Source organism: Felis catus, chromosome D1 (genome assembly GCF_018350175.1).
Source record: "Felis catus isolate Fca126 chromosome D1, F.catus_Fca126_mat1.0, whole genome shotgun sequence".
Lineage (NCBI taxonomy): Eukaryota > Metazoa > Chordata > Mammalia > Carnivora > Felidae > Felis > Felis catus.
In genome coordinates, this window is record NC_058377.1 from 82034048 (window position 1) to 82051495 (window position 17448).

Genomic DNA, 17448 nt, shown 5'->3' on the forward strand with positions numbered 1-17448 from the left:
TAAAACTGTGACCCAAACGATTTTCCAAATTTCTCCATATCACACCGCATTCCATTATAGACATGCAATTCTAGCTACATATGCACATCTGTTACATCATCCCTGAGAAAATTTTCCGTATTCCCCATTTTGCTAAATCCTGCCTTTCTAATTAAAAGACCCAGCTCTGAAAACCTGACAGTATTCGATTTTGAAACTATACCTTCTCCCTAACACTTTCCCTGATAGTCTACATCAAATGCTCCACTTCTGAATTCCTAAAGCACTGCTTGGAATTTGGCGTTTAGTTACTGCCTCATATTTTCAGTGAGCTTTTTGGATCTAATCTCCATACATGAGGCTCTATTCTACCTGAGGTGACTGAGCCCAAACCCAATATATCCATATCCATGCATGATATGCCCAAAGAGATACTGCAGGAATCAACACCATCATCATCCCCAACCCCAAAAACCACTGGCACCCTGAGAGCAGGCCAGCATGTCATTTCTACCCTACCCTTCTTCAAACAGCCGCACTTACAGACTTTCCAGGTGGACGGTTCCAGTCAGATTGGGGAACTGCTGTACCATGCTTGCGCCTCGAATGACTCTAGGAAATTGGGAGAGAAAAAGTAATTTAAAATGAGAAATTTTCATACACGATATTTTCATTTTATTTTTTTTGAACAGTTTAAAATTACAGCACTATTGGGGCGCCTGGGTAGCTCAGTCAGTTAAGAGTCAGACTTTGGCTCAGGTCATGATCTCACGGTTTGTGAGTTCAAGCCCCGTGTTGGGCTCTGTGCTGACAGCTCAGAGCCTGGAGCCTGCTTCAGATTCTGTCTCCCTCTGTCTCTGACCTTCTCCTGCTCATGCTCTGTCTCTCTCTCTCTCTCTCTCTCTCTCTCTCTCTCAATAATAAATAAACATTAAAATTAATTAATTAATTAATTAATAAAATAAAATAAAATAACAGCACTATTACACCTAAAAATAAAATCAGTTTCAATTCTTGAATGTACCTGAGAGTGTGATAATTTGGCCAAGAGTTCACATAAATAAGAACCATCATCAATTTTCAGAACTGCCCTTTGGACTTTCACCCAAAGGAGTGGGGGGAAGGGGGGGAGCGTTTTGTCTTCTGGAGCTACAATAATACATTCTAGTTTTCCATTAAAGCAATTGCATAAAGATTCAGGCTTGTTTTAGAATTTGTGTAATACTTACAAGGAATGCAGTTCAGATAAATTGTGAAATGCGGAGTTTCCCACAAAAGACAGAGGATTATCATACAAATGTCTGTAAAAATACCACAAAAAAGTAAAGTTTTCATATGTTCACAAGCCCTCCAACACTAAACCTATGTTCACAAAGTCCATAGATCTAAAATCCTGAATTTTCACTCATTCTTCATCAAAATGTCTGGCATCATACAGACATGCTTTACATGATTAAATATTAAAAGAAGACTTCAGAACTACTTACATGGTTCTTAAGAGTGGGTTACCATCAAATGCTCCATCAGGGATAACAGAAATAGAATTACTATGAAATAACCTAAAAAGGTAGGAGAAAAATATTTTTGAAATACATGTCCCTTGTGAAATAAGTTAAAACTCGAGTATCTAGTCCTGTTCAGTGTTATGTGAAACACAGCTGAGAACAACTACATGAAAATTTCAAAAATGTGAGGAAACCAAATTTTTTATTCCATCTCATCCTTTCCGGGACCATAGCGAATTATTAATTTTTTTTTTTAATTTTTTTTTTAATGTTTATTTTTGAGACAGGGAGAGACAGCATGAATGGGGGAGGGTCGGAGAGAGAGGGAGACACAGAATCTGAAGCAGGCTCCAGGCTCCGAGCCATCAGCCCAGAGCCCGACGCGGGGCTCGAACCCACCGACTGCGAGATCGTGACCCGAGTTGAAGTCGGATGCTTAACCGACTGAGCCACCCAGGTGCCCCCCGAATTCTTTTTAAAGCTGCTATCTCTCAGGTCTCTGTGATGCTATGTACACTCCTGTCTCTGCCCTTGACAAATCCAACATCTAAAATGCCCCCTCATCTTTTCATTTATTTTATTATCTCCATCCTTTTAACTCCAGTCAAATTCCTCCTCTTTAGCACTGCCTTTTCTAATGACCCTGATTCTCAATGAGGTCTTTTTCTGGAATGATTTACTTACCCTCTGCATTTAGCACTTATTTCTACCTGGCAACTGCTATCTGCAAGTCTCACATGGTTAGCTTCCCCAGTGCCATGGAGACTGCAAGCTCGTAACTGGCAGGGACTGTATGTTATGGCTTCTGGAAGACACCTTAGTGCAGACAAAACAAGCTCGGTACAGAAATCTAGGCTCCACACTGTCTGCGCTGACACCATCTGGTCTGTATGATCATATATGTGTTTGTGTGTGTCTGGGTATTATGGTATGTGCAGTGGAGCAAAGAGGCTTTAAAATCGCACTCTTGGAACATGAAGTGATGAGGTCTAAGGACCCTATGGCACGCATAGAGAGAGCAAAGCAATACTCACAGTTCTTTTAGGCTAGGAAGGGCTTTAACAGCCTGAGGAAATTCCCCCAAGTTATTGTAATTCAAGTCCCTAGAAAAAATGGGGGAAATATATAAGAACACTGAAGAACGGTCACAATTTATAAGGCATTTTGGTACAAATGTATTCTTAACAAAAATCACATCCTCTGGATGGTAATCTTTCCCCACTGACCATAGTGCCATTTAAAACTCTGTAGCTCAACTGAATTTATATCCTTTCTTAGAAGAGTGAATAGAAAAAAGAATCATAATTCTTCTATGATGGTTTTAAGTTAATTTTAAAAGATCAAGAAATTCTTAATCACCTATTATTGGTGCACTAAATAAACAAATCATTTGAATGGCATTCTTCAGGAAGTTCACCATAAAACAGAATTTATGGAATATCCGTTTATAAATGACAACAACCTGAAAGCACAGTTTCCATTTGGGGTTTAGAGTGGCTTCCTGAAACTCTGGCATGAGGGCAGCTGACCTCGGCCCTGCTATCAGGCAGATGACCTGAGATAAGTACAAACAAGGTCGAGGACCAGGATGGGTTCACACCACTAGCATCCTGAAGCAGGTTATAAATTGTCGAAAATGTTACATTAATTAGGAGCAAGAAAAGCCACAGTGACGTGTAAGAAAAAGTCTTAATTTGAGTGTTTAAGTTTTAATTTATTTTCTAACCTAAAGAGCATGCTGGGATAGGATTAGTATGGTTTAGAATGAGAGTAACACAAAATCAAAAGTCCAGCTCTTTAGGGACCTATTTTGTTTTCTTTTTCTACGCAGAAAGAAAAGTGGCAAGTAAGAATTTAGCTGGGAAGAAGAAGTTTCATTTTAATGTAATTGGAAGAGTATATGTGGTCTAGGATCAGTTCCATCCAGTCCTCTGCTACACTGGTATTTACATACTTAGTAAAGGAGACTGAGCTTGACTTCTTCAAGAGCTTCCACTTTCCAATGTCCACTGATGTTCACTATCCTTTCATTGTTTAGACAGGAAAGTAGATTCATAAAGAACTAAGAGATTTTAAGTCTTCTAATTAGGCTAACCAGAATATTCAGTTAAACAAAATATCACAAGCCCTGAGCATTCCAATCAAATGTTACTAACCTAATTGGGACATTGTCTGAATTATTTATTACACCACAATAGCAAATACTATAAATCTTTGAATAAAGACAACTAAAATAAACTAAAACAACAAAAATAAAGATCCTATTCTTGATTATGCATAGCTGCATAAGGTCTTTTGCTCAAACAGTGGTGCAATGTACAGTGGAAACATCCAGAATTCCCAAACTTTAGCAGGAACAACAAAAGTATCCCAAGCAAAATGGAAAACTTTATTTCATTTAGCATTTAAGAAAGCAGAGATAATACTCAAACCCAGTGTTAATAATTAGTAAGGCAGCTGAGATCATGGAAAAAACAAACAAAAAAAGCTGATTTTTCAGAATTAATTTTATAAGGCTCGGTGTTCCAAAACTGTCGCACATTTTAACAAACCCAAAATTTTTGAGAAAGTAGACAGTCTGGCAGATTGAGCTGCTTTTTTATGTGTACTTTTGAAAGAAATATCAAATTCAAACTTGTGTGCCATCTTTAACCATAAACTGAGATTAGTATTCCTAACTATGTTATTTGGTGGCAAAAATTTAGTCATGTATTAAAGTCAGTTAATAGTGAGCTGAACTCAAGACCATTATTTTTTCCTTCTCCTGCAATGAAATACAAAATTGCATCACCAACATCACAGTATAACCATCTGAAATCTGAATCAACTTACAAGGTCTCCAGGTTATCTAGTCCATCGAAACAGTGTTGACCCAGGTTTTTAATTTTATTGTTATGAAGATGTCTACGGAAAAAAGCATCACAATGACTTTCAAATCACCCAGTAGCAACTATTATAATGTTTCATATGCCTAAATTGGCTTAAAGGAGGAGTATAGCTAAACATTGCAACCCTTGACTAATGAAAAACAAATAGTGTATTTCTTGATATACGCTGCACAGACTTGGATTCACTGAACATGGAAAAAGAAAGTATCTCTAGTGGGAAAATGGTACACACATTGAAGATTCTTTAATATTTAGCCATATCAGAACAAAAGCTCTGATGAGCTTTTAATTATATGAAGTAAAATTGTGGTGAGCTCCCCTTGGCAAGGAGGTGGGGGAAAACATCATGGAGGGAAGAGTCTCACCTTACACCAGTGAGAATGAGTAACAGATTTAATTTTATTATTATTTAAAAAAATTTTTTAAATGTTTATTTATTTTTGAGAGAGAGAGCACAAGCAGGGGGACAGAGAGAGACAGGCAGACACAGAAACCGAAGCAAGCTCCAGTCTCTGTGCTGAGATGGGCTTGAACAAACAACCCGTAAGATCGTGACCTGAACCAAAGTTGGACACTTGACTGAGTCACCCAGACGGTCCTATTTTTTTTTTATTTTTATTTTTTCAGAGAGAGAGCGTGAGTGGGGGAGGGGCGGGGGGAGAGAGAGAGAGACAGAGACAGAGACAGAGACAGAGACAGAAAGAGAATCCAAAGTGGACTCTGAGCTGACAGCAGTGAGCCCAATGCGGGGCTTGAACTCACAAACTGTGAGATCATGACCTGAGCTGAAGTCAGAGCTTAACCAACTGAGCCAGCCAGGTGTGCCCGAGTAACAGCTTTTAAAAAGAAATGCCATTTTATTATGTCCAAGTTTTTAAAGATTCAAAACACAGAGAATGATACATTCTTTGAAAAGACAAGATGTTCAAAACATGAAATATCATTCAAACTTATTTTCTGTGATCATCTCAAAACAACTCTACTTCTTTTAACACTCGATACATTGCTGGTACACAAGTAAAAGCCGTCCAAGTATTTGCTGAATGTCCCAATTTCTTGTTATGATTACAAAAGGCCACACGTTTTAGAGAGGTTCAACAGTTATCAGATGTTAATTTTGTAATTACCCTAGCTTGTGTTTTTAAAAGTCAGCACATTTAATTTTGTAAAAAGAGGCAGCTCCCCCAAATGCTCTCTCTTCAGAAGCGTAACAAAAAATGAGGTACTTTCCTAATAATCTGTCACGAGAAATCTGCTTTTGCTCCCAGATTCACACAGACATAAGGTATTAAAAAGGATGGATACTTACAGAACTACCAGGCTTGAAAGGTTGGTAAATGCAAAGTCAGGGATGCTCGAGATTTTGTTGAGGGCCAAGGTCAGTGCCTGCAGGGTTGGCAGGTTGCTGAGAGGATGCACCGGCACCTCGGTCAAGCTGTTGTCATCCAGCCACAGATGTCGTAACTGAGCAAGCCCCTCGAAACTGTCCTCGGGGACTGAGGTAATATGGTTGGCATCTAAACGCCTGACAGAAACAGAAACCACCACGTTCAAGAACGAATTCTAGCAGGAGCCAAGTCACACAGCTCTCCGTTTTCAAAACGGAAAGGAGTTACAAAAACGGCCGGAGCCATGGCATTCCTTATTTCTTCAATTTCTCTACAAAGTCTCATAAAATCCACCAATTTTCCAAGACTATATGGTGGAAGTCTGTTCTTTCCCTTGCTACAGAACAATCTTTCAAGAATCTTTGGCTAAGAGTGACTTTATAGCAAAACAATGTTGGAAAAAAAGAAAGAACCTCCCCCCCCACCCCGCCAAAGGCCAAAGCTAGATCGAAGTTTATGTTTCAGAATCTATATAAATCAAAACTAGAAAGAAAAAAAAAAAAGAAGAAACTAAGCTGAGTAAATAAGCTACTGTACTTAAAATTTTACATTACAACTAAAATCTGATATTAAATTTGCTATTTTAACTTGATGCCAAAGGAGAAAACATAAGGAAATATTTACAAAAAAAGAAAAGTGTTTACAGCAACAAATCATTTCAAGGGATTCTTCTAACAATCCTTCTTACCAGCAGGCAAGTTAAAACTATAGGTATCATGTACTAGTCAAATAACCGCCTCTTCTCTTGGCACTGAAATCAAGAGTCAGACGCTTAACTAACGGAGCCACCCAGGCGCCCCTGATGGGGACTCGATTTTGAGTATGAGGCATCTTATTAGCAAGGTGTCTTTAATTCCAGAATTTGGGGAAAATTTAAAAGAAGGCTTAAGGTCACAATAACACTGATCAGAGTAGCTATTTAATGTTTCCTGTGAACACTGTGCTCTTTTCTTAATAACTGTTAATTCTGGACTTAGCTCACGTCATGATCTCGCAGTTTGTGAGATCAAACCTGCCTCAGGCTCTGTGCTGACAGCAGGGAGCCTGTTCAGGATTCTCGCTTTCCCTCTCTCTTTCAAAATAAATAAATAAACATTTAAGAAAAAAATTAAGTCCCCAATCTAAAAATCTGGAAAATGATGTCCTAACGTTACTGTTGGCACAATCAGGCCTAATTGTTGGAATAAGCACGTTCCAACCCAAAGACACCCTGATGTTAATATGACAAAGGACAGTTATGTGCCAAATGACAACCCTCTTCACAATTCCCATGTTGATGCAGCCTCACTACTGAAATTCATACCTCCCAGGCACGGACCTCCTGGTGAAAATTAGAGAACACAAAAAACGTGAAAAGTCAAAATGACGGCATATTTTTAAAGCCCTGGAGTTTGGCAGTGGGCGAGGTCAGGAATTTCTGAGTTTTGGAGCAGTGCTTGCATCTGTCTCTTTCCTTCTGCTGCTCCAGCTTTGGGCCTGCCCTAGTGGCCCCTTTCCCCTCCCGGCAAATGCTGAGCCCTGCTCTGAAACACCGGCCCCAGTCCGAGTCTCAGGGGTTAAAGACCCTTGATCCTGGTAAGGATCTGATGGTAGCTTCTTTTTGATAAAGTCGAGATAAGCACTAAAAAAGGGGACAACACAGGGAACCGGGCAGCTGCCTTAAGAAACAAACATTTTGGCCCCTGGGTGGTTCAGTTGGTTAAACGTCTGACTTCGGCTCAGGTCATGATCTCATGGCTCATGGATTTGAGCCACGCGTCAGGCTCTGTGCTGACAGCTCAGAGCCTGGAGCCTGCTTCGGATTCTGTGTCTCCCTCTCTCTCTGCCCCTCCCCCACTCATGCTCTGTCTCTCTCAAAAATAAACATTAAAAAAAATTAAAAAACAAACATTTTTAGGCTTGTTTAGTTTCTAGCACCTACCTCTGAGAAGAAACAGGTACCCTTTAAATACAGACTGCCAAAGTCCTGGCCATGGAGCTGCTTAGGAGATTTGCTTTAATGTGTGGATAGTATTCTCTCTCTCTCTCTCTCTCTCTCTCTCTCTCTCTTTCACACACACACACACACACATACTTCACAACCTTGCACAACTTCCACTTAGAGAAAGAGACACTGAACATATAAACATATAATCAACCATATAACGTAACTAACTATAAGTAGAATTTAATTGCATTAACCATTTAATTATAGCTATTCATTTAACACCTGAGCATATTGTTAGGCACAAAAGAGATAAAAATGGTGAACACAGACATGAGACCTGTCCTCATGAGACTGACATTCTAATGAAGAGTGACCCACAATATAATACATTTTAAAAGTGTTTATAGGGTTGCCTGGGTGGCTCAGACAGTTAAGCGTCCAACTTTGGCTCACCCCTTCTGAGTTCGAGCCCCAGGTTGGTCAGGCTCTGTGCTGACAGCTCAGAGCCTGGAGCCTGCTTGAGATTCTGTGTGTCCCTCTCTCTTTGCCCCTCCCCTGTTCACACTCTGCCTCTCTCAAAAACAAGTAAATATTTTTAAAAAAGTGATTATAGAGTGCTTAAGAATGCTATGAAGCAACTAAACAGGGTCCCAAGATAAAGACTAACAATAGAGACTAAGGGGGAGGGAAGTTAGTTAAAATGTATTGGTTAGGAAAAGCATCTCTAAGGTGTTATTTTTTTTCTTTCTTTTTCTTCTCTTTATTACTTTTTTAAATCCAAGTTAGTTAACATAGAGTGTAATAATGATTTCAGGAGTAGAATTTAGTGATCCATCACTTACACATAAACACCCAGTGCTCATCCCAACAAGTGCCTTCTTAATGCCCACCACCCATTTAGCCCATCCCCCATCCACCTCCCCTCCCCTCCAGCAACCCTCAGTTTGTTCTCGGTATTTAAGAGTCTCTCATGGTTTGTCTCCCTGTCTGTTTTTACCTTATTTTTGCTTCCCTAACAAGATGCTATATAAACTGAGATCCAGAGGGCAAAGACTCAGCAGAAACCAGCAGGATGTGGTCCCAGCAACTCCCAGAAGGTCAGGAGTGATTAGAACACAGGAAGAAGGTGGAGAGTCCTGGGAGACATAGCTGGGGATGCAAATGGGGACCAGATTATGTAGACCTTGTAAACTAGGTAAGGGGTTTGGAATGTATTTTAAGTACAAATTGAAGTCCCTTCCCAGTTTCTCAGCATTAGCGCAGTTTAAAAGTTTAAATTGCTTATGTTATCATATTGATGATAATGTGCATTCATAGTCAATAAAATAATGAGAAAGGCTCCCCTATATACACACACAACACTGCACTGAAATTAAGCCTTCTCTATAAAAGGTTTCATTAAGATGTGGCAAAATACTATAGAGAAAGCTATCTGTACCTTTTTAACATTATTTCAGTGTTATATACACCATTTATGCTCCTGCAGAATTCTGTACTATGTACCATCAAAGAAAAGAGATGGCCTTAACTTAGGGTGTGAGATTGAACCCCACAATGTGCTCCACGTTGGGCATGGAGCCTGGTTAAGATATTCTCTCTCTCTGTCCCTCCCCTGCTCACAGGTACTGGAGTGCTTGCTCTCTTTCTCTCTCTAAAAAAAAAAAAACAAAAAAAGAGGTCAAAAGGAAGAAGAACTCTGGAAAAATGGGACACTTAAATAAAGCTAAATGAGGCAAAGGATTTGTGATGACTCAGTAATTAATCCTTACACCTCAATTCACATGCGGATGTTGGGAGCACACTCACAAACATAAAGAGTTTGCCCCTATAACAAGATCAGTGTTTCACAGAGAAACTGTCTTAGAATCACGGCTTTGTACCAAGGACTTACACATTTAATATTAATTCTAACTAAGAGACCAAGAAAATATTATAACTGAATCAGTAGATGCATAAATAGCATCAGATATCTCCTAGGTGGGGAGATAAGTGTGGGTTTGTTTAAGGTATTTCACCATTTAAACTCAATCCATCAAGAGAGAACTATTACTTTAAGTGTACTTTAGTTGTTAAAGGGTTAACACTCTATTAACTGAATTCCCTTACTATTTTTGTCTTTAAAATGTGTTTCTATTCCCTATTCTCAAAAGCCTGTTTTATATCTTACTGAGTACTCACATACTTTTTTGTCTTAAATGAAATTACAATAATAATTCCATATGCACATTTTACTGATGAATGTCTGTTATCAACATCTATTCTATAATCAAAAGCTTTCCCTTTTTCTCTCTACTTCTAACTTACCAGTAACATATATATTATAGTGTTATATTTTATTGCCAGTTTCAAGTATAAATTGTTAAGATGATGCAATTACTGTGGAAAACCTAGGAAATTCAGTCTTTGAAATCCTCCTTTACCATTCAAGTGTGATATAATTTATTTTTTATTTTTTTAAATGTTTATTTATTTTTGAGAGACAGCGAGAGAGAGCGAGTGTGTGCAAGGAGGCGGGGGTGGGGGGGGCAAGGGGCAGAGAGAGAGAGAGAGAGAGAGACAGACAGACAGACAGACAGACAGAATCTGAAGCAGGCTCCAGGCTCTGAACTGTCAGTGCAGAGCCTGATGTGGGGCTCAAACTCACAAACCATGAGATCATGACCTGAGCTGAAGTTGGACGCTCAACCAACTAAGCCAGCCAGGTGCTCCCAAGTGTGATATAATTTAAAGACAAAAAAATCCGGTGGTGCAAATTCTGACATGTCATTTAATAGCTTGCTAGGACAACGCTTTAGCCACTTCCATGGGTTTGTGGAAAACTGTTATGCTACATTTATATTAACATTGACAATTCACTTTCAGATTTTATAGTCATCCTCACACACTTGTATCAAACCACTTCTTGTCAATTTCAACCCCTAACGAACTTTGCTCCTTTCTAAGCACTATTTCAAAACCACAAGGAAACCTTTCATGTAATTCAGGTCTGAAGATCAGATTTGCAAACTGAACTCAAGCACTGATAAGACTGTTTTACACCGTGACAGAATTTCAATAGTATCTACCTTGAATGCTACACCCACTATGCTAACAAACCCATGTACATTTCCTTCTTAAGTAAAACAGGCTTATCTCCTTGTGTTTCTGATGCATATAAAAACATCCCAATGCCTTTCTTAAGAAAATAGTTTGCTTTGACTCCTCTCCACTCCCCACCCCCATCCCAATTATGGAGATAATTTAAACTATGCAATTACTCAATGACTGATGAGCACAACATGCTTTCTTTAAAATACTATTTTAGAGGGAGAAACCTACTGTGAAAAACACTTTAAATCATCTAAATTACCAATAAATGTCATGTGGACTTTACTGCGCTTATGGACCACAATCTATCTGCATGTTTTCTTCGTAGTTTTTCTGTTCCTTGTCTTTTTCAGCCTTCCAACTAGACAAAAGGATGGAATATTTTGATCATTTAGTCTTGGGAAATAAGAACAACGCTGTATGCAGTTCTTAAAAAAAAAAAAAAATGAATTCTGAAGAAGTAAAAGAAAACAACTATTTAAAATGTCTACTGGGGGCGCCTGTGTGGCTCAGTTGGTTAGGCGTCTGACTTCAGCTCAGGTCATGATCTCACAGTTCGTAGTTCGAGCCCCATGTCAGGGTCTGTGCTGCCAGCTCAGAGCCTGGAGCCTGCTTCGAATTCCGTGTCTCCCTCTCTCTCTCTGCCCCTCCCCAACTAATGCTCTGTTTCTCCCTTTCTCAAAAATGAATAAAAAAAAAAAAATTTTTTTTTAAATTTTTTTTCAACGTTTTTATTTATTTTTGGGACAGAGAGAGACAGAGCATGAACAGGGGAGGGGCAGAGAGAGAGGGAGACACAGAATCGGAAACAGGCTCCAGGCTCTGAGCCATCAGCCCAGAGCCTGACGCGGGGCTCGAACTCCCGGACCGCGAGATCGTGACCCGGCTGAAGTCGGACGCCCAACCGACTGCGCCACCCAGGCGCCCCCCAAAAAAAAAAAAAAAAAAAAATTTTTAATAAAAATAAAAATAAATAAAATGTCTGAGGGAGATAAGATGGCTCCCTCCATGCACATCTGTCCAAGGTCAGAAGGTCTGTAGAGGTGAGTCACATATCTGTGAAGGGACAGAGTCTACTCAATTACTTATGGCAAATAACAAATCCTATATTCCATAAACTTGGCATTGTGGCAAAATTAGCTATTTAATATATTTCTACCTTAAACTTCTATTGAAACTAGAAATGGAATGATGAATACCTCAGATACTCCTTTTTTATGACATTAGATACATTTTAAAGTTTAACTTTTATAGAGTATGATATGCTTTATTAGTACATTTTTTTAATTTTCACATTCATTTCTCATAACTACTAGAATGTCTAATCCCCATCAAAAGGTAATCTGCAATTTCCAATTTCCAGTGATGTGTCTGGGTGTAGTTAAAAATGATTTTATATCAGCAAACAGATGAGACAAGCAGTTCAATTATTTTCAATCAAGTCTACTATACGCATATGCTACAAAAGTGTACATTGGAAGTTATTTCAAAGGGCAATAAAAAGAAAAACGTATGGGACAGATTTGTAGATTACACAACTACATGATATGGTTAAAACCTAATTTTGTGACCCAGAAGGTAGCGAAGTGTGATAACTATTATGAGTTTTTATTCAGAGTGATTCTCAGAACTTCCATGTACATGAGCATTACCTGGGGAAATTTTTTTAAAAAATATAGCTTCCTAGATCCTACCTTTAAAGAGAAAAAACCATTACTTCCAGGATATGGCCTAGGGGGTCTACATTTTCATGATCTCCCCACTTGTGCTTCTGGTCCAAGAGGACAAAGTACCACACTCTGATAAACTACGCCTTCTCCCCGCTGTCTTTGGGGTTACAATGTGAGCAAAACAATGTACATTGGTATTCATCACTCTAGTAGAACAGCAAATTAAGTTCCCTGTTTTGAAGAATACTTTCTCATTACTTTCAGACATCTCCATCACCTGGTTATATAAATTGGGTAAACTAGTAATGAAAAAAAGTACTGATAAAAATATACCACTATTACTGTTAATAGATTCCACAAATGTTTATTGAACACTTACCACATGTCAGATATTGTTATAAGTGCTTTTCATGCATTAAAATACATGGCGAGTAATGAGCACATTATTCTATGGAGAATTTTAAATAATTTGCACAACGTTATACAGCTAGCAAGTGACAAAGTGGGGATCCCAAACCAGACAAGCCTGTTTCAGAATTCTTTTTTTTTTTTTTTTTTTTTTTTTTTGGGACAGAGAGAGACAGAGCATGAACGGGGGAGGGGCAGAGAGAGAGGGAGACACAGAATCGGAAACAGGCTCCAGGCTCTGAGCCATCAGCCCAGAGCCCGACGCGGGGCTCGAACTCACGGACTGCAAGATCGTGACCTGGCTGAAGTCGGACGCTTAACCGACTGCACCACCCAGGCGCCCCTCAGAATTCTAATTAATCTGAATTTCTTTTGAGAGCATTGCAAACATTCAGACAGATAAATATGCAAAGGGATTTTCTTAATCTTGACCAAAAGCGAATTGCAATAACCACACACATCAGCTCAGTGCTTCTCACTTTTTTCCTTTAAGGTACCCCTAGAGACAGAGGAACTTGATCTTCTGATCCCAAAGATGAAAAGGACGAAAAGTTGTAGTCCCAACAATACTAGTTTATAACATTCATTGTAGTCATTAACAAATATGTGTATTTAATATAAAAATGGTTGTTTCTTCAAAATCTTCTGTGGATTTTGCATGGTCCCTGTGATACCACTGCTGCTTACCTGATCCACCCACTACAGGAGGAAGGGATGTATGGGGTACGTGTATCAAAACAATGGAAGGAGTGATTACCTTTCTCCAGGTTCATATATATACACACACATACATATGGGAAAGAATGCAAAGAAGAACAAAGTGAAGTGCTATTTGAGAAAGCCTTTGAAATTCATAAAAACCAAGCTTTTGAACATGGTAAAAACTAAGAGTTGAAATCTTGAACACTCCACATAAAACCAAACTTTCCTCAAAAAACAACAACAACAACAACAACAACAACAACAAAAACAAATCTTGGGAAGAAGGCAGTACAAGAGACTAAGAAGTTACACCCCCCGTGTAAGTTCAAGGTCCACAGATGAGGAATTATAATCAGTTTGTTCTGATTATCCTTACCACCTAAAACAGGAACTTCTTTGTGACTGACTCTTGACCACCATGGCACAAGACACCAGAACTTCTGTACACATCTAATTCTGGTTCTAAAGAGGTGATGATCACCTGCCATTTACAAGCTCCTGGAATTAGACCCAGCAGTGCATGCTTGTAACTTTCTCCCAGCATCTGACACAAGAGGGGGGGTAAACTGATCACCTGCTTCTCTGTCACCAAATGGCATTTCGATAATAGCACCTGGCTATCCCCAATTTTATCCCAGATGAGAGGGTAAATTTCCCCTTTTGCTAGGATTCCAGTTCTTTACACATTTAGCAGCCGAGTGGTCTACTTATGATTCAAGAATGCAGAAAACGAAAAAGTTACTTACAAAGACTGCAAAGCACTCAGTCCTCGAATGGCTTCACTGGGTACTGTTCTCAACTGATTGTTTTGCAGGGTTCTGGAAGGAAATTTTTGGTTAGTGAATAACAAGCAATTGTTACTATTTTTTCTTAGAAGAACTCAGAGCCATTTCTATCTAAAAAATATTTCTAATGGCAGAAAAGGAGAAAAGGTCAAGGTGTAAAGCACCCAAGAAAAGAGAACTGCAGAAAAAGCAAGAAGCATTTTGCTATAAGGCCAGAAATGAAACCTAAGCCACTATCCCAAGCCATCTCTTGACACAGACCTACTGATAATCCACATTTCCAGAGGTGTTTCATTCTCAAGAATTAAGGCACCTTAATTAACATTCATCACTCTTTTAATGTTAATTAGGAAGCATAACAAGTTAACTGGGAGAGGTATAACAAACAAACCTATTGGAATCCCTAGTGCCTTTTCAATTTGGAATAAAGCAGAGCCCAGAAACATGGACACTCAGTAGAGCCAGTTTTTCCAAGAAGATAGCAGACCCTAAGTTCTTAGGGAGCAGCAGACATGTCCTCAGTGAATGGAGGGCCACAGCAAAAATAGAGCTTTAACCATCTAACAGGACCCAGAGAAGAAAGGCATAGATCTGTACTGAAAATGAAGTCCTTATTACTTTTGCCTAAAGCCATTTCTAGTCATCTTAATACAATGACCGCTTGACATGAATCACAACCACAGAATGGAATAGTAAAAGGTACATGTAACTCACTGAACCAGAGAGGTCTAGTGACTTACAGACAGTTACTCAGCAAGGTAGTGGCAGAAGTGGAGTTGGCAGTCAGTTCATCTGTTCCCCAATCTGCCATACTCTAAATGCCTAACCAATGCCAGGAATTCATTTCCTGGTCCTTCAACAGACTATATAAATTATAGGCATCCTAAGTCCTTTTGGCTTTAAAATGATTTTAACACTTTGAGCTTTTGTTAGCCTTTTTCCCTTTAGGGTCAGCTAATTCAAAGTCCTCAAAGGTATACAATAAGTAGAAACAAAGCTCTACCAGTAAAGCTTAAATATGATTTTGATTCAGTGCATTAGCCCAACAAAAAGCCTAATACATTCAACTGTAATACACTGAAGGTCAGAACATCTATTATTTAGAGTTTTAACTTTTGTTATCTAGACCCAAGGTTGCCTAAATGAACCCTTGCATCCCACACTACCCATTGGCCACTCCTTAAATCTTTTAATCCTGAACTAAAAGAAACTGTGCTTACCCTAGCTCCAAGCATGTTGACTATGCAGAAAGAAAATACACAGCCAGCTGTGAAACTCTAAAATTGCATTACTTACAGAACTTTGAGTTCTTTCAACCCAGACAAGGCCTTTGGGTGGATAAAAGAGAGGTCGTTGCCAGCCAATCGTCTAGGGGGAAAAAAGTAGCAAGAAAAAAAAAAATAGTAATTCAGGCTCTTAAAATTCAGAACTCACAATAAACTGATCTGTGATTAAAGCTCTACATTAAACATTTCTCAAGTCTATCTGACATTAAACATGGACTTAAACCTTTGCTAAAGTGATCCCAAGATTCTTCCAATGAGATAAATGTCTGTAGAATTTTTTTTTTTTTTAACTCCCAATACAATAATTCAAACAGGCACATTTTTATTCTGGTGAGGTCAAGCAAGCCAAAACACATTAAACCAAATTAAGTTTGCTATTCATGGTCACTCTCTGCAGCTTGCAGTGTTTTCCAAATGCCTCATAAATACAGACCACTGGTCAGCAGGCAGGAGTGTTTACACGGATCAGAACAAACCGGTCTGTTAAGGAGGAATGCCTTCTGCAGGCAAGTCAACCTGTTATCTATCCATTACCAAGGGCGACATGTTCTGTGCAAAAGGGAGGCAGAAAGTGAAAGTCACTGTAAGCATAATTTTTCAAACAAAGGCATCTATCTATCGATCGATCAATAGATAGGTGGGTGTTTTTGTTGTTGTTTTTTTTTTAAAGAAATGTTTTCCTAAAGAAAATTTAAAGTGACAAATTTAAGTGGGAGTAAGAGTGAGTAAGCGTGAATAAGGAAAGGACAAGAATTCTTTGGGTCCTTTTATAAGATATCTGGGCCCACAATTCATACTGAGCCCCACTTTCCTTCCCATTTTCCCAGGCATACAGAAATGAGAGAAAAAGTTAAACAGGAATTTAGGGAGAAGCAGCAGAGAGAAAGAGAGCAACTCGTGTAAATAACTTATAATCAGTTTTTGAGAGAGTGAGTGAGCATGAGTGGGAAGAGGAGGAGAGAGACAGAGAGAGAGAGAGAGAGAGAGAGAGAGAGCAAGCACTGAGCAAGGAGCCTGATTCTGGGCTTGATTCCACAACCCTGGGATCATCACCTGAGCCGAAATCAAGAGTCAGATGCTCAACCTACTGAGCCACACAGGTGTCCGTGACACTCTAGTTTTCAAAGGCATTATTTTCTCTGGAACTTTTAAGAATGCAAATATCCCTGGGAAAGATAATACTTGATCCTTACCTAGCATTAATATATAGATGTATACAGAAGGTGTGTATGGGGGTGGGGAGAGAACAAGAAGACTCAGAAACCAAGAGTGAATACTGAGAATTATTTTTTTCAGTAGCAAGGATCACAATGCTGGCTTCTCAGGAACAACACAGGTGTAACACAGGGTTCATGCCCCTAAATTAAATTCCTCCTAAAAAGCCACACCACACATTTTGATCTCGCAAGCACCCTAGCACCTTTCAAGGCTTTCCACATCCAGGCTCACAATAGCTTACTTTATGCCATCAGTCTCTTGGCCTTTTACCTCCAAGCGTTCACCATATGTAAAATGAGGGATTGGGAAAGATGGTTTTAACACCTCCTCAGGGTTAAAAATATTTCTCCTTAGCAAATCCTCTTGCTTCTAGACTAGCCAGTGTCACTGGCTTTATGTCACTAAGACGGTCACTATGTCTTTAAATGTCTTCACCTCACAACCTCACCTTCTCTCCTTGAATACCCAACTCCAGCATTACTGCCCATGAAGATTTTAGTTCTTATGAACATGACCTGTGTGTGAATTCCTAGAACTCATCATTAAACTTGGTCACAGGCTACATTCTACTGGTTGTTTCTTGCACATTAGTCTTGCAGGTCAAG

General features: G+C 39.1%; 1 protein-coding gene across 4 annotated transcripts in view; it reads right to left on the reverse strand.

Moving 5' to 3' along the window:
• Window positions 1–17448, reverse strand: part of LGR4 (leucine rich repeat containing G protein-coupled receptor 4) — a 102796-nt gene that overhangs the window by 12673 nt on the left and 72675 nt on the right. For all 4 annotated transcript variants that reach the window (XM_045039072.1, XM_045039071.1, XM_023239663.2 and 1 more), the window contains 8 exons: window positions 15636–15707; window positions 14301–14372; window positions 5682–5897; window positions 4317–4388; window positions 2519–2587; window positions 1467–1538; window positions 1209–1280; window positions 523–591 (listed from right to left, as the gene is read on the reverse strand). In XM_045039072.1, the coding sequence (XP_044895007.1) occupies window positions 523–591; window positions 1209–1280; window positions 1467–1538; window positions 2519–2587; window positions 4317–4388; window positions 5682–5897; window positions 14301–14372; window positions 15636–15707 (714 nt within the window). The remainder of the gene's footprint in view (window positions 1–522; window positions 592–1208; window positions 1281–1466; window positions 1539–2518; window positions 2588–4316; window positions 4389–5681; window positions 5898–14300; window positions 14373–15635; window positions 15708–17448) is intronic.